This window comes from Aptenodytes patagonicus, chromosome 7, assembly GCF_965638725.1.
Source record: "Aptenodytes patagonicus chromosome 7, bAptPat1.pri.cur, whole genome shotgun sequence".
Lineage (NCBI taxonomy): Eukaryota > Metazoa > Chordata > Aves > Sphenisciformes > Spheniscidae > Aptenodytes > Aptenodytes patagonicus.
In genome coordinates, this window is record NC_134955.1 from 28,270,155 (window position 1) to 28,292,621 (window position 22,467).

Here is a 22,467-nt window from a genome sequence, read left to right on the forward strand (position 1 = left end):
TTTCAGTTTAGTACAAAACTTTATTAGTATCAATACTGCGAAACTGTAAAAGTGAACATAGAGAATCTGAGCGGGCCTGGAGCCTGTCCCATCCATCAACCTCTGGGACAGCAGCAAGGCCCCAGGCAACCTTGTAAACAAACTAGAAAAAGCAAAACTTTTCAGTTTAACAGCAGTCTTGAGATTTGGCTCTGAGCAGGGGTGTTTGGAAGAAATTCCTCATTTCTGCTTTACAACACTTTTATCCAACACTGAAGCACATAGGCATGGGTGAAAAAAATTACCTAATCAGTGGCAAGAAAAAGCCTAGAGCTCTGAAAACAGAAACTACAGAATCAGTAGGTTCCCAGCTCCATACTGCCTTTGCATCCCATGAGGCAGGTAAAGAGCTCTGGCATCATCATATTCTTCGTGGTCTAGTTAAATAGCTGCAAGCACAGAATAGACTAAGCCTGAGGTCTTGACAGACACACGTTTTCCAAGAAGCTTGCATATGGGAGGGGTTGGTGTTCCCTAGGCTACCCAAGCTATCCATCGCCTCACCCCTGTGAACGTTCTACCTTTTCAGGACACTAACCTTGTTAGCAAAGGGTTTCTCGGCTCAGTTTGACTAGAAAGAACAGGCTGAGGACCCTCCACAGCAGACTACAGGAGATGGTAACCTCTGAGAAGTGATGACAAGCAGATGCGGCAGGCAGGCTGGAAGCAGTAACTTCAGCAGGATCTGAGAATATCTTTGAAGTTTTCCTAGTGCCTCGGAAAATGGGTGGTAACTCCACTTGGAGGAGGAACTGAGTACTGACACAACTTTCTAGAAGGGGAAGCAAAAGGAATCAGTGAAGCAAGATCAGATCCAGGGAGGAAGGACAAAGTAGAAGTCTAATGCCCTGCACGGCTTATACTGCCCATTGCCAACAATTAATTTGTACCCTGTGATCCAGAAAGGATCAAAATACTAAATCAGTTCTCTAGATCCTTCCCTTTTCGCTTCCTTCCCTGTGATTTAGAATCGTCGGTTTTTGTTCTTGTCTCCTCCAGCTCCCAAGACAGTAACTTAGCTTTGAGTTTGCTTGTCCCGGGGTTTGCCTGCCTTTGCCCTCCGCGTCTGGATAAACTCCAGCTTCCAATCCCCTGTTCTGTCATGGCTTTCAAAAGATGTTCTTGCTTCTTGGCCACCATCTCCTCCCGGCTCCAGATCAGAATATTAAAGCCTGAGAGGGAAAATTAAACACTGTACATCAGAAACTCTACATCAAATATAATACCTTAGGCTACGTCACTTAAATGCCAGAAATTCAAAACGCTTTGTCTGTTCTAAGATATTTCCAAGGTACAGAGGATGCAGAGATATTTATTGCAGACGCTACCTCCACACAGCCATGGAAATTTGATCTAATTAAAAGACTTAAGTAATTCCTAATCTCATCTGTCACAGGTCTAAGACCTAAATCTCTAGCTAGCTCCCTTAATCCCATACAGCCTGCGAAAAACTGAGTAATCTTGGCTCTGCAGCCTAGGAAATGAGATAAATTAAACAAAGGGAGAGGGTACAGCCTAGTAGGAAAAGGCTTTCCCCCCTGGCCCCATCGTTTTCTGCTACTGTTACATGGCCCACAGATGGCAGCAGCTCCCTGCTGCGGGGAGGCCTCTCACTCCTCTGGACTTCATGCTCTCAGGAATGTTACACAGGAGATGACTAGCAACCCATTTTCCAACTGCAAAGCTGGAAGACTGAAAAGAAGGTCTTGATCTCTTTTACAGATGTAGGAAATTATAGAGGACTACTAGCAAGTGGGATTTGGGAAATCCTCACTCACAACTTGCTTTAGTCTGGAGAAACAAGCCTGCCCTTTTCTGGGACTGGAACCACCCGTGCTTAGTGCCCCAGGTTCTCTTTACTTACCCATGCCAGAAGCCAGCGTGTCTCCCATAGGGTTAAATTTATTGAGCTGAAAATGGAAACACAATCAGAGCCTGTAAGAGCATCACTGCTTATATAACAGAGTCATAAGAGCACCACAGCTTATATTACAGCAACAAACCATCTGGAAAACCCAGTGTTCCCTAAAGAGTATCACAGAAAACCCACAGATGACCATGGACCAGCCCTGCTCGAGTCAGCAGCTTTAGCCAGCAGCCATACCCCAACAAGAGCGTGAGTCTGTCACAAGTAGAGAGGATACTCCTATTGTTCTAGTCCCTAACTCATATCTCTTGGCTGCTGTTCAACACACAGCGGTCCTTTTAGCTGCAGTGCTCAACTCACCGAGATGATACCAGAAGCATTTGGATCATGGAGTTGACAAACCATCTCCCCAGTGTTTCCATCGAATACATCAACAGTTCGTAGCTCATTCACCGTGTACCCTGGGAACTTCGGGTCTGGGTAGCGACCTGCTACAATGAGGTCATAGCGAGGATGCCATGTTGCCTAGTCATAGAGCAGAGTGATGGGGAGTTAAAAGAAAGGGACAGAGCTCATACTGGCACACACCAGAAAACCAGCAGTGTGAGCAACCGTTTGTGCATCCCACCCACAGCCTGAGGAACATGGGTATCCTCAGAATAGTGCTCTGCTGGGAGGTGCAGCAGTGCGAACATCCACCCACCAATGCAGTATCCCGACCAGAAATCAGACCATTTCTGATGTACAGCTGGCTGCTAGCACCAAGCGTGATATTCCTCTCAGACTGCACTGGCTTAACTCACCTTAATAGGTGTGAGGTGCTGAAACTGCCGATGTGGATGTGGGATCAGATGCTGTGGCTTGGTCCAGTCTGAAGATGAGTAAACCCTGATTTCACTGCGCTGGTCTGTGCTCAGGAGCTTGGCACCATCTGTTGGGCTGAAGTAAGCTAGGAGAGGGGGACAATAAGGCAAACAAAAGATCACAATGCTGTGATTGACAAGAAACATAAAAGTCACATTTCTCCGATTGGAAACCCATTGCTCTTTCTTTAATAGGGACGCGAATATGGCCATGTGTCCCAACAGACGAGACTTTACCTGTCTCAAACAAACTCAAGGCTCTTGCAATCAATAAGCTGAAACCTACAGCACTGGGTTACATAGGAAGAATCATTATTCTCATTTTAGAATCACAGAAAGAGACATTGCAAAGAAAGCAACTTGCTCATTCAAATGGAAAGTTAGTGGAAAAGCTGGAGACAGACACCTGCAGTTTGGATTTCCATGAACTGGTAAAACTGCACCCAAGAAACAGAGGTTTGAGTCCCATGCTCTGCTTTTGTCAAAGGAACTGCCCCAAAAAATTCAGCTTTCTAATCTCAGCCACTGCTGATGCTTCCACACTCACCTCTCAAGGCACAGTGCCACAGTTTGTATGGCAAGCCTACGGCTGTGCTGCAGCTGCCCTATCCACCTCCCTGCCTCTGGCCACATGTTCCCAATGCCTTCCTTGCTTTAACACTAGCTACTGTGCAACTTCAAATCTGAGCGAAAGCTAACATTGGCACAACAATAAAAGCTGAGCTGAATGGACTCTCTGCACACATCTATGCAATGAAATCCTTATCTCAACTCACCTGCATTGACAGGTTTGTCATGAGGAAGCAGATGAAGAAAATTCATTTTGTTTTTGATGTTTCTGAGGTCCCAGATTTTGACTGTCTGATCCACAGACGCTGTGGCCAACAACCACTCACATCGGGAGTTAAACTCCACATGAGTCACTTTCTTCCTGTGCAATTTCAGCTTCCAAATCTGCAGCAGAGGAAACAAAATCACACAGAAAAAAATAATCAAGGTCTGGAGTAAAGAAATGGAATAATAATCTACTAATGCAGAGTAAAGAGGTCACACATTTACGCAGCAACAAAACTTCTAAAATACACCAAGAGTTTATCCACTGGAAACAAGAAAGGAGAAGAATGACCTTGGGAACTATTTAATTCTAGGAGAACTCTGATCCACCAATTTATTACAGCTATGAGAAAGGAAAACGCAGTCCCTGGTTCATGGAGGGAAGTATTAGTGCCACTACACAAAGCAAGATCACATCTGGAATGCTTTATGCAGTGCCAGTCTTCCACCTGCAGAAAGATTAAAACAAACTGGAACAGGTACAGAAAATGCGCTGCCGAGATAATAATAAGGAAGGGCCTGCTTTGTGGGAGAAGACCAAAAGAGCTTGCTCTGTTTATCTTAGTAAAAAAGGTGAAAGGAGATGCAATTGGCTTCTAGAATACATCAGCAAAGAAACATGAGGGTAGGAGAAATATTTCAATTAGCAAGAACAAATGGATATAAACTCGCCATGAATAAATTCGTATCCGAAGCCGGAAGATTATTTCTAATCAAAAGGGTGAAGCTGGCCCATCCTCCCTACAATAATGGCTATCTCCTAAGTGCAGAAGAGACTGTCACATTCTTTCAGGAGAAAAAAAGGAAAGGAAGCAACTAACCTTGAATAAGCACAAATCATTTGGAGCACTCCTGACTGCCCGCTAATTTACACAGCTGCCTCTAGCCACAGCTCATTGGGTGGCAAACTCTTACAGATGCTACCCTTACAGGCAGGAGAAACGGTAATTCCGGTGTGACGGTACAGCAGGCTTTTAAAGCAGGGCCCACTCCAACTATTCTCTTTAATATGTTTCTGTACTACTTCAGACTCGAAGATGCCGTCTGCCTCTGCCTGCCCTCTCGTGTCTAATGGCAGTAGTGCAATTTCTATCCCAACATTCGCTGAATTACTGTTGTGTACCTGCTCCAAGGTCGTGGAAGGATATACATCAAAGCAGTATCTCCTAAATGACTCTCATCAGTGCACTAAGTTTCTGGAATTGTGAAGGTCGTTGGCAGAGAGCGCTCACATCTTCAGGTTACCCTATAATTACTCTGGCCAGTAGCAAATACTCTTAAGGAAGGGGTAGCACACGACACAGTCCCTGTTTGGGAATTGTTACCATTACACTCAACAATGTGAAAATGTCTAATGAATGGCAGAGGTGGAGGACCTCTCACCACCTAGACAATGGGTGGACTCATCTCCTGAGCTGCAAGGTACTTGCTCCTCTTTTCAGGGTCCCTGTAGTGTAGGAAAGCACATAAGCCATGAAGCTTCCCGTAGAGGAGACACTGCATGGAGCCATACAAACCTCTTCACCAGAAGTGCTGAGGAGGACCACGTTGCCCACATTATCACCTGTCACCACTGCACGGCAGCTTGCAGAAACATCAACACTGCAGTACCAGCAACTAGAGGGAAAGACACAAAATCAGTGCTGCCTCCCACAGGCAAGTGAAGGCAGTGGAGCTCTGGTTCACATCTCATCCCTGACAAGGGAGACTGCAACAGACTGTAACTGCAATCTCCTGCCTGATGGTGTGGGCCTGAGTATCAGGAAGGGGGCGGCTTATCAACAATGCTCCCTGTGGTGACTGAATATGAAATAACTTCCTAGTCATTTGTGAAGTGCTCTTTAGATGGAGTGTGACACATTGGGACAGTGGAACATAATAGAGGCTGAAAAGCCACTTGGTGCCTGCACATGGACACACCTTGGGAAAGATCAGAACACCCTTGTGACATTGACAAATATACAGAAACAGCTTTAAAATGACATTTTCCACAAATCACAGAAGCAGCAGTAAAGAAAAGACAAGCTTTGGACTGGAAAGTTGCACATCAAACTATCTCAACTTCATGCTCCAGGAAACAAAACTGAATAGAGACTTATCTGATAAAGACATATGTCTTAACTCCAGCTCTGCTGGGAGGGGAAGGGCAGCAAGAATAAAGCCGGGGACCTTTGGGAACTTGTTGGGAAAGCTTCACTTGCAAAGATAAATTAATCTAGAATTCAAGGTCATGGAAATTAGCATGGTGAGCCTGAAGCCTCCAGAAGAGCAGCAGGGTAAACTCAATAACCTGAAACTCAGATTGTGCAGGAATGTTTTGTGGCTTTCCTATGCTACCTGAGCTGCTACAGACAAAACACAGAGAACACTGATGACAATGAAGAGTCGGAAGTTACCCTGCTCTTCTCACCTCACACTTTATGAAGTGAAAAGCTGTCAGTATCTGCAAGACAGGAGATGGCGTCACCAGAAAGCAACACCAGAAGATGCAGGCAGCACACTCAGCTACTGTAAAAGCATTAAGTGCCCTGTGGCTGCCTAGCTTGTCACCCACCCTGCAGTGCTAGGGTCACGAGCAGGAGCCTGTCTCCAAGCTCCCTCACAAGACCAATTCATACCAAGAGTCTCCTAACACTGGCAAAGATGAAGATGTTAGAGAGCACAAGAAACAGAGCAGCATTAACCCCAAGGAACACAGAATCAACCTTGCGCTGCTCCCTTCTCACCAAACATTATGGTACTCATGGCCACAGTCCAGGGCACGGGAGATCACCTGCACCGCTCTGCCCTCAAGGTCCTGCAGACTTAGGGTGCCATCCCCTGATGCCACATAAAGCTTCACTGCCTCATAAGGACTGAACTTGATGTCTCCGAGAGAATCTCCTGGCCCTTTCTGGAATACACACAAAGCCAAGAGGCATCAAGGTTAGAGCAGAAGATAAAAATCTTAATACAACGCTCATCTGGAACACACTGCCGGTTTCCCTAGGTACAACGCACTGTTTTCTGACGGGGCACATACGTAACAACTCTTTTTTTCCAATCTGTTTCCAATCTGAGCACAATTCGGAGCCTGTAAGTTCAACCCCACCACTTTGGGCTGCAAAGCTCATTAGCAGCATTGCTTCTTCTGCTATGGGGTAGGACTAATCTGCAGTGAACCACCTAGCTCAGACCAGGCTTAGGAGATCACAAGCAAAACTAGCACCATTCCATGCAGAAACCACATAAAATCTCATGACAGCCCTGCACCAAGCTTTTCTTACAGAGACTTCATTCACCAGTTCCCTACAGGCTGCTTCCAGTGCTGTATCTGGTCTTTCTCAAGGTACCAGCAGGCAGGATGAGAGCGGTGCAAGGAGAAATCCTATTGCTAACCCCATGCATGATACAGGAATCTTATGTTCTATGTTATGTTATACTGTTGTTATGTTGTTTTGTTATGTTGTTTCCCCCAGTCTATCTACTGAGGAAGTATGGAAACCCGACCCAAAGAGAGAAAAGAAGGATGCTAGCTAGAAGTCCCCAAACTCTTCAATACTCAAGTGCACTCCATTTGCTGCTCACAGAACAACTACTTAATAAAGTCTCACTGTAAATACTAGATTTCAAGAAGCCAATGAAGATAAAAAAAGGCTTGCCCATAGAGCTTGCCTGTCCTCACAGCAGTAGAAGGAGGATGGCATGCCCTTTCAAATCCAGGCATCATTGCTGTGACAAGCATCCCACTGGGATAGGAGATCCTCATGTCCCAGGACCCAGTCTATCCCTCCTTGCTCACCTGGCCAGTCATCCCAGCATTACTTGGGTTCACCTTCTGCCCTATTACAAGGTTGCAACTGGAACAGCCAATTTGGAAACCAACCATGAAAGTTGCCACCCGGAAAGAATCAGGTGGGGAAAAGTAAAGAGGAGGCTAACACAAATTCCCTCACTTACCTGTAAGTACTGAACTGAAGTAACTAATTGAAGAGCTCAGACTTCCTCACGAGTCCACAGAAAAAGCAACAGTCTAAGAGGGTGATTCTAAGCGCAGGCAGACAGAGTAGCCTCTAGCAATTCATGTCCTCTTTTCACTCATTACTGAAGGAGCCCAGACTCTTAATTTTGGTATTTTAGATCAGCATCAAAAGTTAGGTGGGGTGAATTGGGGTGATCCTTATGACACGCACCACTTGAAGTCAGTGGTGTTTGTGGAGAAGCACTCAGGGGACTATAAATTGTCCCGTAAAACCCATCTGACAACAAGCAGCACTGCTAACAGGTGAAGAGATTAGAAGGTCCCCAGGGCACAGAGCTATTGGAGGTTTAAGAACAGACAACTAAGGAAATCCACTGGCACCCCCATGCTCTCCCATGTACAACAGGAAGTAAGCAGCATCAAAGAGTCCCTCCCCTTCACGAAGAAAAGCTCTCTCCTACCCACCACCCCGTTTCAGGGAAAAATAAGAAGGGAGAGTGAGCCTCCCTGGAAGAGAGAGGATCCCTGAAATTTAGAGGATAAAGGACATGTAAGTGGAGAAGAGGAAGCCCAGCTCCCACATATTAGAGACAAACATATCTCTCTCTCTCTCTCTCTCTCTCTGTAGCGGTCCTGCCAGCAGGACACAGAGGCCCAAAGCATTGCTGTATTTCTTACTCCCAGTCCTCGGTGCTGGTGAAGACCCGGACAGTATTGCCATTAAAATCCTGCAGGGTGGTAGTGCCGGCAACTGACGAAGTGTACAGCTGACTAGGGTTAAAAGGGTTAAACTTCATTCCTGTGATGGCCCCTCCAGCTCCCATCTACAAGGAAGGGGATGAACAAAAGAAAAATCCACTGAGTGATGGGGAAGGAGAAAAGTGTGTTCTGTAACTTGCATTCACTGCTATGTCCTTAACAGCAACAGTGAAACACACCACAGCCCTTCAAGGAGGCAAAGACAACCATGTCTTCCCACATGATGGCTGTCTAGACAGCTGCCCTCCTGGAGGACAAAACTGCAACTCCTTCAGTCCCCAGGCAATGTATTCCCTGGCTGGCTGGCACCACGCTATTTACAAAAAGAAAAAGATGACCCTGGAATTTCTGGAGGATAGACTCCTCCCAGTGTATATCTATGTTAATTTAGAAAGGGGACAAAAGTTAGAGTCTTTGAGCCCCTGTCGGAATGGGAATGGCTGAATACAGCAACGAGGGGGCATGCCAGCTATATAAACCATTCATTCTACCTTAGTTTCTCACTTTAGATAAAGGGACTTTAGTTTCTCCCCACTCAAAGATGTTTCCTCATCTGACACAGAATAAAAGGTGAGCAGAGAAAGATCAAGACCTAAAACAGACAAACCCTCTCTGCTTACTTGTTTCTGGCATCCCTTTAAGATAACTGTTTTGCTAGTTGCTGAATTATTTTCCCACTGAGCACACACCAAGTACTGCTTCACTATGAATTTAATCAACACGCCTCGGTTCTCCCCAGTGCTAGAACAGTCAGGGACTTAGGAACAGACATGCTATTGCATCTCAGTCCTGCCCCATAGCTCGCTACTCTGCAACCTGAGACCCTTATGTGCTTCTCACAACAGAGCTCAGTTTTGATCTGCGGTATTTGGTGGTACTCCAATTTTCCCTCCCACCCATTCCACACACCCAGAGGCTTACCCCTTTTATGAAGCAGGTCTTAGTAAGTACTTCATAGTCCCAAAGGATGATGTCTCCACCTTTGGAACCAACAGCTACAGTACTGGGGTGTGTTGGATGCCACTCCAGGCATGTCACTCTCCTGTCAAAGGGACTTGCTGTTCGAAAGAGGCGGTATGAGGCGAGAGAACGCAGAAAGGGCAGCTGCAGACACTGTTAAAAAGATAAAGAGAATTATGACTTTTGCAGGGATCCAGGAGATTCTCTGAATGAGGAGTGCTAACAATTTCTAATTGCCATCAGCGTTAGTACATTCATACAAAATTCTAAGCCTCTCTGTAGAATGAAGAGAACATGCTGTCCCCAAGGGAAACAGCCTGTGACCACACAAATCCACATCAGCCACAGCACTCAGAAAGCAACAGAGAACTGAGAGATACCATACGTTAAATGATGTACAGGGAGTTAAGCCTCGTGGGCTGAGCTAAAAAGGCAGGATAATTAACATTAACAAGGAAGGCGAACATGCCTCCACACCAGTAAAAGGCACTTACGACTATCTATGTCTTTACTGAGCATCCCAAAATGTTACACATCATCCAGAGATAAAATATTACGGTCCTCCATCCAAATTGCCTGCAGCTCAACTATACAGCATAAGAGTGAACAAAACACTTGAAATAGTGAACAAGAAACCATGACATGGTTTTGTTATGGTATTGTTATTCAGCTGAGGAACAGGTACTGCTTGGATGAGCTTGGCGATTTCTTTAGCATTTGGATACTTAAAACAGATAAATCATATGGAAGATAAAGCTAGCCCAGGTGCTTCCCACCCAAGGATGTTACAGAAGTTAATTTTCAAATGGAAGAAGGAGTATGGCTCTGAAAACAGTAAAACATTATGGACTTGATGGAATATGTCTGTGAAGAGGAAAAAACAACACTAAACCTGACATGATTAGCAAAGTAGAGTGGATACAAAAATAGTATGACAAAACAGTCAGATCACTGTGCAAAAGTAGCACTGTGCAATAACTCAAATGGTAGAGTGGGTAAGTTTAAATGTGATTCAAGGAAGCACAGAATTAACAGAGATATAAAATGTAGAGTGACAGGGCCAGGTCAACCGAAGGGAAAGCCATCTCAGCTCTTGCATTTTACAGGATTAAGAAACATAAGAGTGCGCCAGACTTGGAGCCACAAACTGTGTATGTGAGGAACTTTTAAGCCCCTTTAAAGTTTCCCTGTGTGTGTTCAAGACGTTTTTATGTAGGGAGCTGACATGTCCAACAGGTCATGAAGGAGAAACTCCTCACCTGCCTGAGCTGTGCCCGAATGGAGCCTCCCAGCATGTTCTGGTAGACATAATGAACAATGCTGCACTGCCGCTCCAGCTGGTGGAAAAGGACTTTGTTGTTTCTCACCATCGACCCACCTCCACTCCAACCTGCCAGAGAGGAAAAGAGTAAAACTTACTGAGAGACACCACCTGTCATGCTCATTCAATAAAAAACGTGGGAAAACATCTGCATTTGCTGCTAAATCCATTAAAAGCTTCAGCCACAAGAGAAAAGTCTCTAAATTATTCTTATATCTCTAAGGTACAGCAGCCTCTGCAATTATGGAGTCCAGTGCTTCCCATAGCCTGCCAGAGCTTTGTGTATGCTTCCTCTTGTTAAACTTTCCTTCTCCTTGCCAAAGATTTATCAAAAAGACAACAGGAGAGGACTAAAGCAAAGCCACAGGTGGTGCATCTCTTGGACAGTACACAACCTGAATGGTTCATACCCAAAATACAATGAAGCTATCCAAAGCCTCAACAACTTGGAAATATGCCATGGGAGGCGGTAAGCCCCTGGGTACAGCAAAGGGAAGGTCAGACGTGTGACCAGCAGAAACGTTAACACCTGAAAATTCCCCAAGCATAGCAACGTGAGTTCCCACACAGTTCCTGAAATGCCTGCCTGTGAATCAGAATTTTCGATCTGCTTGTGCTGTAGCCTGTTCAGTCTGCCTACAGCACTGCGAGTTTTGTTTTTGATAATAGACTTGCTGACGCCTCATCGCCTGAAAACCTTTCTGTTCAGGGTGATTTTTGCTGAGAGTACAGCATGCTTCTACATTTTGTTCATGTTCCAAGTTTTTATCTTCAGGGACCTTTACATAAAAACCGGATCTGTTCAGTCCCGTGTCCGTGATCTAATCATCCCCACGGCAATGGTCTGTAACACTCCAGGGGATCTAGACGTCAGATGGAAAAGCAGCATTTCTTAAGAAACAAAAATGCTATTTTCATTTAGCATTATTATAAAAAAAACAGAAGACCAAAAACATAGGGATCGTTCTATATGATTAGAACCTAAACCAAATCTTTCTTTAATGCAACACTGGAGCCTAGAAATGCATGGGTGTGAAACTGAACTTCTTTGTTCACATGCCAACATAGTCCCAACACTTGTCACACCTGTTGAAATACGTAAAAAAGTATTTATATTCTAATTCCTTTTTTTCACAGAAGAATTAGCATCCACAGTTCCTTCTTCAGAGGTAACGGAAATGGAGGCATTTTTTCCAAAATCCATTTTGTTACAAAGGAAAATTTATTAAGAAACAAACTTTAGGCCTTTTTAGAATCTGCTGGAAGAAACCCTTTAAAAAGGTGTTTCAATTGCAAGAAACTGAACCTGTCCCATATGGCTCAGGAGAAAAAAAATATTTTTCCAAAACATATAAAAATCAAAACTGGAACACAAAATGGAAAAGCTCAAATACAAAGGTCTTCATCTTTTTTAAAAAAGGGTTAAGGGAAAATTATGATTGGCTTCATTTGTCCAAAGTACTAGCCTACAGCCAGTTCCCTCTGAATCTTACAGGAACTGCAGATGCCGACCAAATCTGAAAATTGAAGTTACAATGAAAATCATGTAGCTAAATTAACTACAGAAGATGCTTTAACTGTCCACAATTATACACAGAACTCCTTTCAAAGAGAGTATTTTGCCTCCACGTCCGCTGTTCACACTGCCAGCTGCTCCAAGTTTGGAGTTATACACCAGACAATGGAAATGTACAAAATCGTAGAACTCCTGTATGGAAAACTGTGACTGTTGAAAAACACTTCAGTAATTTCTGGATTCTTAAAGCCAAAATTGTACAGAAAGTGTGTAATATTTCCACGCAAGGCAGTAACTAGTGCTCTCCTAAACAAACAATGGAATTAAAGGTTTTATCTGAGAAAAGGAGGCTCAGGTGAGACCTTATCACTCTCTACAACTACCTGAAAGGAGGCTATAGCGAGGTGAGGGTCAGTCTCTTTCCAGGTAACAAGCAATAGGACAAGAGGAAATGGCCTCAAGTTGCGCCAGAGGAGGTTTAAATTGGATATTAGGAAAAATTTCTTCACCGAAAGGGTTGTCAAGCATTGGAACAGGCAGCCCAGGGAAGTGGTTGAGTCACCATCCCTGGAGGTATTTAAAAGACATGTAAAAGTGGTGCTTAGGGACATGGTTTAGTGGTGGACTTGGTAATGTTAGGTTAACGGTTGGACTCGATGATCTTAAGGGTCTTTTCCAACCTAAATTATTCTATGATTCTACGAAAACAGTCCTTACTGTAGCTGAAGCCTACACAACTTTCTTGATAATGCAAACCATTATCCTTTCCAGTATCTTAGAACTTAGGAAACCTCTCCTCATTATATCAAAAATCTTTAAGAGATTTTTTTTTTAAGTTACATACTAAAGGAAAAAAATGCACATGAGGAGAATTGATTAGTGGAAATTCTGTCCAGTCTAATCTGAACATAGAGGTAAAAGGTATTCCTACTTACTGCAGCAAAAGATAGAATACGCAAAGAATCGGGAAATACCAGTTTAGACTGCATGCTGTAGGATACCAACCTTACGACTATGAAACTGCATTAAGAATTGCATGGGAGAAAAAACAATGTATTACCAAGCTCGGTCTGTCTTACAATAAAGCAGACATCTGGTAATTCAGGAATTCCACAAAACTTAACCACCCTCAAATGAGCTGTGACAGCACCTCCAGTGAGCAGGCTTCTACAAAGGGGTACGGAGCCTCAGAAATGAAACACGCATACATGTTCATGCACACACACTCACTAGGCAGGTAACTGGAGGATGTACTACCCCAATGCATGTCTGTGTATCACTTAAATATATAACCCATCTGAACACTCATGTCTGAACACGCGTCTTGGCATTCTCCCTCTTCAACTAGTCAATGCCTGTCATTTAGGGTAAATCTGGTTGGGAGAAACAGTAAGGATCTGAGGAAATGTTACCGATTTTCTCTGGGGGCTTGGATGTTTTTCTCACAAACAACCTCTTTGCTTGTGGCTCATTCCCTAGTTCCTCGTAGTCCGGTTTCCTCTTCCCAGCTGATTTTGCCTCTTCCGGCCAATGCTCATGTGCCCTCTCGTGCTTCTTGTCCTTTGGCTGGTTCACTGGAGCCATTCTGTCTGACCACAAAAAGCAAACAAAGCATGGAAGGTAAGACTGTCATACACTTTTAACTAGAAGACAGAGAGGAAAACTGGAATGAAACATATCCCAGTGGTCTGAAAGTAGTGATTATACCTGTACCCTCTTTCATCAGCATGACACTAGCTTTTTGTTGTGCTCTGCTGGAGAGGGGAACAGGTTCAATAAACTCTTCTTTGTTCACGTATGAAAATGAACGTATCCTGAAGCATTAGAATATGTTTTGACAGATGTGCTTCTACCGAACTTTTAAGCTTAAAACCCACAGATCTGCATAAAGTACATCTGTGAAACCACATAATACCCTAACTGTTTCTCTAGTAGCTCACACTGAGCTCTTTAGATTCAGCTAAGAAAAAAGTCAGAGCTTTTATGGCGATGGCCAGGGCCGACTGGTCTTCCACCATATATACTCAGAAGATACTTCCTATTTAACAGCCCCTGTTCGTCACAACCACCACCTGATATTTGATTGGGCTCCTACACTGGCTGGCAACCACACTTGAACTGCTCTTCTGACCAGTGGTGGGACGCAGCGACGCGTGTCTCCTGTTATGACAACCAAAACACCACCCAGCCCCCCGAGGAACGGCACGGGCCTCCCACAGCCTTCCTCGTAGCTGGCGGGCGATGCGTCACACGCTGTTTGCAGGAGCAGATTCCCTCCAGAAGATCCTCCCCAAAGAGCCTCGTACAGGCTGCCCCCATGCTAGCGCTAACTTATTTATAATTCGTGAATGGCTGTCACGGCTATCTGCCCGTGTTAAATATAGCTCGGCAGGCACCGCGCAAGCTACCCTAAATAGCGCCCACCCCGCGCCTCAGGGCCTCACCCGGCCCCGCGGGGCCACCCCTCAGCGCCGCGGCCCGCCGGGCCCCACTCCGGGCCCCGGCCCCGGCCCGGCTCCCCCGCGGCCTGGGTGGGCAGGGCCGCCCCGGTCTCACCTGCGCTCTAGCGGCCTCCGCTCCCCCGGTGCGGCCGAGGACGGCGGGCGCCAGCCGGCCCCTCCCCCGCGGTTTCGTAACCGGGGCGGGAATGGGGGTAGCGGCTCCCGGCGCGGCCCCGCGGGAAGGCTTGCCGCCCGCCCGGCCGCCCCTGGGGAGCGGCGCCAAGCCCGCGGGCCCCGCCGGCGCAGGCCGGTGGCGCCGGCCGTGGCGGCTCTGCACGGCGCGCCCGGACCCCGCCGACCCTTCGCCACCGAGAGGCAGCGGCCTCGGCAGGGGGAGGCCGGGGGTGCCTGCCCCAGCCGCTGCCTCCCACCGCCGTCCTTACCCGCTGCCGGCCTCCCCGCCGGCCCAGCCGCGGCGGCGATCAGCATGGGCAGCACCCCCGAGCTCCGCTGGTGCGGGACGGCGCAGGAGGCGGCTGCAAGGCTCACGCTCCGCTGTGCCCGTGGCCTGGCCTGAAACACCCAGTGAAAGTCTCTGAGGTGTCCTTTGGCACAGGACTTAGAATCTTACATACTTTACTAGTTTCCAGAGCACCAAACTGGCATATGAAAGCTGCGGAAGGGCCCAAAATACATCATCCAAACGGCAACCAAAAAAACCGATACTATTTCAAAACACAACTTCCACAAGAAGATGCATCTGGTGTTGGAACTCAACAGAAAAAAATGCACTTTAAAGGCAGATAAAAAAGTCATGGCAAGATCAGCTCAGAAACTACCAGATCTTACATGACAAAGCAGAGAAGAATGGGGAAGGAAGAGCCCTACCAACACAGCTGGAGGTACCAGCTCGTCCCCCTTCACCTGCGAAGGAGGCTGCTGTCTGCCGGCTGTGTTGCGTTGAGGACCTTATCTCCGGAGCAGTAGGGTCTCATGCTTCAGGCCTACCAGTAACTATGCTGAGTGATTAAGGTCCACTCATCCACGCAGCTGGCTATGAACACAGGTCCTAAAATATCCGTACATAACCACTCCTTGAATTGTGGGGCTTTAGGGTTTGGTTTTGGGTGTTGGTTGTTTTTTGGGGTTTTTTTGCACTATAACTATAGTTAGCATTTTCTCACGTATTAGGAAATGCATAGAAAAACTACTAAGAAAAACAACAAAAACCCAGACTCTGTGCTTTTCTCCTGAACTGTAACAACATTGTATTAGTTGCTGCCATCCTAAGAATGAGTATCAGAATGACATACACAAAAAATCATAACCACTGACAGACAACACAATCTGGTTTTAAACACGTCAGCCCAATTAGCAAATCTTAAAGTCTTATCAAGCACTCCTGTAATACACAACATTCTTCTTAGAACTGTACCCACTAGCAAAAAATAGCAAGAAGAATAATTGAACGTAGCACTTCCCTTCTTCCCTCCGAAGCCTCCAAGTCTTGATTTCCAGCAAGGGAAACTACTATAGAAAAAGATCCTTCTTATCTTGACAGTGACCAACAGTTTCATCTATAGGTCTGCAAAAGTCATCATCATTGGAGACAGAATCTATGGAGTTCATCAGGAATCACCAACAAAACACCAATTAAATTACATAACTCAATACCTTTTGTTTTTCATATGCTTTAAAAGGGGTACATTTCAAAATTTGTAACTGAAAAAAGCGGCCCAGATACCCATCTTCTTAAAGTAGACTGAAAGGCTTGTATTGATTTCAATGTTCTATGTATTAATCCCAAAGAAAACTCTGACAGTTATCCAAGTTATCTCCAGCAAAGATACGCACTTCCTGACTCCACCCCATTTGTCTCCCAGCAGTAGCGTCCCCATGCAGAGTACACACAGAGTAACCTATGAGTTTCCCTCTTGGAGCTATCATGGTTAGCATTTTATGGGATGGAATGGGATGGAATAGAATAGAATAGAATATTTCAGTTGGAAAAGACCTACAATGATCATCTAGTCCAACTGCCTGACCAATTCAGGGCTGACCAAGTTAAAGCATGTTGTTAAGGGAATTGTCCAAATGCCTCTTAAACACTGACAGGCTTGGGCCATTGACCACCTCTCTAGGAAGCCTGTTCTGGCATTTGATCACCCTCTCAGTAAAGAAATGCTTCCTAATGTCCAGTCTAAACCTCCCCTGGCGCAGCTTTGAACCATTCCCACACGTCCCATCACTGGATACCAGGGAGAAGAGATCAGCACCTCCCTCTCCACTTCCCCTCCTCAGGAAGCTGTAGAGAGCAATGAGGTCACCCCTCAGCCTCCTTTTCTCCAAACTAGACAAGCCCAAAGTCCTTAGCTGCGCCTCATAGGACATTCCTTCCAGCCCTTTCACCAGCTTGGTTGCCCTCCTCTGGATGAATTCAAGGACCTTCACATCCTTCTTAAATTGTGGGGCCCAGAACTGCACACAGTATTCAAGGTGAGGCCACGCCAATGCTGAATACAGTGCTAAATACAATATGCTAAATACAGTAATTTTTCAATTACTAACACCAAGTTTGCTTTCTCTCTAGAGAATCACTGGATATTTTTGTAATTATTATTCACTAAGGACAAGAATAGCAGATAGTACACAAATCACGCACAGAAGAAATGCCACTGGCCCTGAGTGCCACAGCTCAGTGTCTGTATGGTACACTGAGCAAGCCAGAGAAAGAGTAATTTGAAAAAATATTCTTATCTGTATTTACAGTCTCACACTCTTTGAACTACAGTATGCAGCAAAGTCAGAGAAGTATAATTATGTGTGGGCAGGATATTAGGCTTATTTTTATGATGCCTTTTGTCTGACGTACAATTATGTTGAGGTTCTGCCTTAGTTATGGGACGTGGTTCTCTACCACAGAATAAAGCTGTCTTGTCACCAGGTCTGGTAAAGCTATATTGTGACTAAGACCATCAACTTCACAGTATTTGTAATACCACTAGGTATTCTGTCTCCTTGTCACCAGGATCTTTTTCCAAAGCATGAATATTTTCGGCTACTTTAGTCCAACTACTGATGTAAAGAGTACCATTACAGCAACTAGAGTTTGGCATGTGTATGAAAACAAGCCTATATTCCACTAAAAAGTAGGAAAAAATATATAATCATAAAGAGACAAAAGAGAGAGAGTAAATATCATGCTATCTGACCTCCTTCTATCCCATGACCATTACTAAGCTGCCCTGCACAAGGAAAATGAACAAAAATATCACTATTGTAACGACCTCATTTACTCGAGTACCCCATTTTCCCTAAGCCATTCCAGCCTTGGAGGAAAGGATTGCAGCGTCCACGCTACGTAGCACACTCGCCTTGCAATCAGTACTGGGGGCGGCCAGGTCCCAAATAGAAAGCATCTATCTTAGATGCTCAGCGCATCGGATATCAATATCAAAATCAGCATGAAAACATAACATAGGGCAAATGCTGGATGCAGAATATTAATGTATGACAGATGTTTGCCTTTTCTGTACTTCATTAATGTACATAGAGAATGGAATTAAAATGTCAGAATTTAATTGGAGCATGTCTATACCAAAGACTTGGGTTTGGTTTTGTTTTAGTAAAATACAAAGTTGATGCTTATATTCTCAACTATGATTAACTCTGAGGCTAAGACAAGCATCTTGCATTACTTTTTGAAAGGATGCTCACGGTCACACCACACCCAGTGACCTGTCATGGGTGCCCACCTTCCAGGGACCCCACACAGGTAGAAGTGAAGAGGATTGGCCCCAAAACAAACTAAGTGGGATGGTTTCTAACGTCCACTTTCCAACACAGCAATTCATCGTATCTGAAGGGCCTCAGTACAGCTATTTCTCTGGCTCCTAAGAAACTGGGGCAGTTGTAAAGAGAGAAAACATCCCAGTACTGCTCCAGAGAAGCAGGAGCACAGATTTACAGCATGCTCTTTCCTCTCTTCCTCCTGCAAGGCTCTCAGTCTTTCCTTTCTCCACCAATGGAATAAACATCACTGCAAACCCACAGCTGGTCCTTGGAGTTGTGTCCCAAGTCACTTGGAAGCAATCAAGAGGAGACGGGCCAGCGAGGCCTCCCAGCACTCCTCCTGCAAGCCCTGCCCCAGCGTCATGGGGAATCGCACCTGGGGCCTGGCGTTAGAAATGGAAACTCTGGCAGGCAAACTCCCTGGCATTTAGAAAAAGCTTCAACCGAGAGACTCTGAGGGCTTAAAGATGAGGTCTGGATTATTCAGATAAAGGTTTTCAGAGGAAAGGGAGAGTGACCAGAGTCAGCGGGGTCAGGCTGAAAGAAAAAAAGGATACCGAGCTGAGCTGAGGTGAAGCTGCTCTCCAACGCCAGGGAGAGTGACCTACACCACGCTCAAAAGCGAGGGCGCAGCTCTCTGCTTGGGTGGGAGCAGGGCTTGGGGAACCTGCTGGGCCTCCTGCTCCAGCACACCAGGCTGGCTCCGGGCCCTGCGGGTCAGCTGGCCGGTACAGCACGCAAAATAACTAACTAAAAACTAACTAAAGCCCCAAATCCAGTGGGCAACACAGAGAAGAGCCCAGCTCCTCGGGGTTGGGCCAAGCGTCAGTCACCCGGGCAGGCAGATAGGTAGGTCCTCACAGGGCCGCCTCCCTCCCCCTCCCGGCACCCGCCATGACGGGGGGCGACCCGGCCGGGCAGGCCTCCCCCAGGGAGAGGGCAGCCCCCTCCCCACTGTTTAGAAGCAGCGCCCCGCGCCCCAGGGCCGACCCCAGGCCCTCCCCGTGGAGGGGGAACTGCGGCGGGAGCAGGCGCTGCCCCCCCCCGGCCCCACCTGCCTGGGCAGAGCCCGCTCGGCGGCGGCGGCCACCCGTTAATTGGATCAAGAGCCCGGCGGAGGGGGGCGGGGAAGCGGGAACCTCGCCGGAGCTGCCCCGCCGCCACCGGAGTGCCCGAGCGCGCGGGCCCGCCCCGCCGGGAGCTGCTGGAGGCGGGGCGGGAGCCCCCGTGTCCCGCGGCTGAAATAGGGGGAGGGCCCAGCCCTCTCCCAGCCCAGGTGGCCGCTGCCCGCCGAGCGCCCTGCTGTGCCGAACCGCGCCGCCTGCGAGGTAAGCGGCGGGGCCACCTCTGTCGGGACTGCGGGCTCCGCTCCCCCGGGTCAGGGTGCCCCCCTCCCCCCCGCCGGGACGCCTTTCGGACCTGTTCCCCGTCGGGTGCCGGGGGTCCCGGCGGCAGAGCTCGGCTCAGTCCCGCCGCCGCCTCGGGAAGCGCTGGCGGCTGCGAGGGAAAAGTTTCTTCATGGAAAGGGGGCGGGTGGGGGTAGGCGGTGCCCGGCCGGGCGCTGCCTGTGGGCAGAAGGGGAACGGGAGGCGGCTCGGCGCGGTTCGGCTCGGTGCGGAACGGAGACGAGACCCCCGGTAGGCGCGGAGGAGTGGTGGCGCTGCGGGCCGGGAGGGGCGGCGGGCTCGCGGTCCCCGGCAGGTTGCTCGCAGGAGGCTGGGGGAAGCTCTCGGGAGAGCTCCGGTCCCCCCGCGTCCCTTGCGGCCCGGCCGTCAGCCTGACCTTCAGCGGGTGCCCCGCCGCCGGCCTCCCCGGAGCCGGCCTGCCGCCGCCGCCCCGTCGCTGGGGGCTGCGGAGCCTCCCCCTCCCTCCGGAGCCAGCGCCTCCGCTCCGCGGTGGGGACAGGGGCCCCTTTGTCCCGGATCCGTGTTGAGCTGCTTCCCACTCTGAAACCGTAGCTGCGGGCGCTGGCAGCGCTGCGGCGGAGGGGGGTAAAGCGGCTTCCCAGGACCCCCTGGGGGAAGGGGCCTCGCTGGGGCCCAGGCTCGGGGGGGCTGCACGCCCTTGTTTCAGGGGGGTCCATGTTGTCAGTCTATGAGCCGGGGTCCTGACGGCCAGAGTGAGGAGTATGGCAAACGGGACAGTCTTGGCCTTGCTCATCCTCTTCCTCCCTTCTGGTCGCCAACAGCAGTCTTGGTGTCAGGGAGGGGAGAGCAGGGTGCGGGGCAGGCTAAGGAGTGCTGCCTGCAGCAGTGTCGCCTGGCCCCTGGCAGGCTGGTGGGGTTACCGTGTCCTCTCTGGCCCAGGGCAGGAAAAAGCTGATAAACGTGGAGGGTATTAGTGGGCCTGAACATCCAGTGCTTGAGAAGACAGTTTATGACTTGTCATTGCGTGTGGGAGGAGGGATCCACGATCTCTGCAAAGCTATCGATAAGTGATGCTAGTGTGGCCCAAACGCATTAACCAGTTTCACCACTTTCTGTGCCAACTGCGTGTTCTTTGCTTGCTTCAGTTCTTCAGGCTTGCAGGAGGCTCAGAGCTTGGTGGTGAGGGGCAGGTTAGCTGACCACCTCTGGACACTTGCTCCTGGCCCTAGGAAGTAGCCTGGCCTTTTTGTTCACTCTGTAACCCTCCTTACCCAACTGGTGCTCCCTACCTCCTGAAAAGGGAGATGAGCCTCTCTCCCCTTCAAATCCACCACCAGTTTCATGCGCACAAAGGAATTTCTGATACGATGGTAATTGATTGCAGTACAGAACCCCAGCAGAGCCTCCCACTCCACCCTGGAATTCAAATGTCACCAAGAAGTCACTAAGCCTTACGACGACTCAAGTCATTCTCAGAGTGTAATGGGAGCAGAATGCACAACTGTAGCATGTGGGCTAAAATGACAGGGTCCAGATACTCCTCGCTCCAGGTGTGAGCTGGTCTCTGGGTGGAGTCAAAGTGGAGTTTCTCCCCTTGCGTTGCATAACTGGGCGCATTCTTTCGGCCAAGGATTCACCTTCCTGTGAAGTGCACAACGTGCTCTGTGTGAGACAGAGTCTGTTCTGCTTTGACAGTGTTTTGTGTTATTAATGGTATTTCACTAGAAGTTCTCTAAAATATTTACTAGATTGTCTTTTGAGTTGCAGCTTGGGACAGAATGAATGTGTGAGCTGGATCAGCTGCTTGCTGCCTTCCCTATTCTGTGCCTGCTGTATTGTATTGCTTTATTGGCTTTTTTTCTTTTTTTCTTCTGACCTATGAGTTTGAGCTTCTCTGGCTTGCCTGCACTTGTTCAAGTGAAGACAGTCTTCTCCTTTTCAGGCTGTAAAAAGCAGTAGCTTCAGTGTGTCAGCTATGTATGGGCCTGAGAACAACTGCCCACCTGGAACTCCGCTATCAAACGTTAGTGCGTGAATAAGGATTGTGTGTGACTGGGCTGTGCCAAAATGCCGCAGGTCCCTGGCAGACTGTGTACATAACCAAGTCCATAAGAGCCTGAAAATCTTACGGAGCCAAATTCATTTCTTCACAGGACAATGACTGGTGCTTTTAGTCATTTTAAGTTATTGTGGATTATACAAGAGCTAGCCTGAATCTTCTGGGCTTTCCATGGGTCAACATGAGTTTCCAAAGAAATATAAATAAATAAATGTGTGTGTGTATATATATGTATACACACAGAGATATATATATATATATATTTTAATTCAACAATACAGTCAGGTATATTTGTAATGTGACTGCTTTTCTTAGGAGATGCAAAACTGAGAACACATTAGTCGCCACACCAGGGGCAACATGAGCTTCTGTTAGGAACTCTCATGATATCACTGAGCGTGGCAAATACTGTATATTCTTTATTCTGGCTGTCTTGAGGGCTGGAGATTATTCAGTTGTTGTTTGAACTATTTGGTCTGTGTCATGGCTGGCATCCAGGGATTGAACTGGGGACCTCAAGCTAAAAGTATCTGCCTGTAGCCTGAGTGGAAAAAGCTATGCTCTTGATCAGAGAGCATTAATAAACTGCCTCTATTTTTGCCATCAGCTGATCAGTGATGTGTGAATTTGGGCTGCTCTTGAGAGTTCATGGGGAAATGCCTAAACAATAGGAGAGCTGTTTAAGTCC

General features: G+C 47.4%; 2 protein-coding genes across 11 annotated transcripts in view; one reads left to right on the forward strand and one right to left on the reverse strand.

The window, feature by feature from the left end:
* DDB2 (damage specific DNA binding protein 2) lies at window positions 1–19,827 on the reverse strand. 7 transcript variants are annotated; one of them, XM_076344514.1, is made up of 11 exons: window positions 19,773–19,827; window positions 13,533–13,705; window positions 10,543–10,673; window positions 9,245–9,436; window positions 6,330–6,496; window positions 5,121–5,220; window positions 3,546–3,723; window positions 2,710–2,855; window positions 2,267–2,431; window positions 1,904–1,949; window positions 1–1,211 (listed from the first exon to the last, which is right to left on the reverse strand). In XM_076344514.1, the coding sequence occupies exons 2-11, from the start codon at window positions 13,702–13,704 to the stop codon at window positions 961–963; spliced, it is 1,548 nt and encodes a 515-aa protein (XP_076200629.1). In that variant the 5' UTR covers window position 13,705; window positions 19,773–19,827; the 3' UTR covers window positions 1–960. The 7 variants fall into 7 exon arrangements, with proteins under 7 accessions (XP_076200629.1, XP_076200627.1, XP_076200628.1 ...); XM_076344512.1 differs by having other exon boundaries at window positions 13,533–13,709; window positions 19,773–19,826; XM_076344513.1 differs by lacking the exon at window positions 19,773–19,827 and adding an exon at window positions 15,005–15,046 and having other exon boundaries at window positions 13,533–13,709.
* The window catches only part of PACSIN3 (protein kinase C and casein kinase substrate in neurons 3), a 22,733-nt gene continuing 19,827 nt past the window's right edge, over window positions 19,562–22,467 (forward strand). Inside the window, exon 1 of one of the 4 annotated variants that reach the window (XM_076344522.1) lies at window positions 19,562–19,681. The gene's annotated coding sequence lies outside the window, so the exon portion shown is untranslated. Of the gene's footprint in view, window positions 19,682–19,920; window positions 19,991–22,467 lie in introns of those variants that run through there. The other 3 variants (XM_076344517.1, XM_076344520.1, XM_076344519.1) reach the window with 3 other exon arrangements.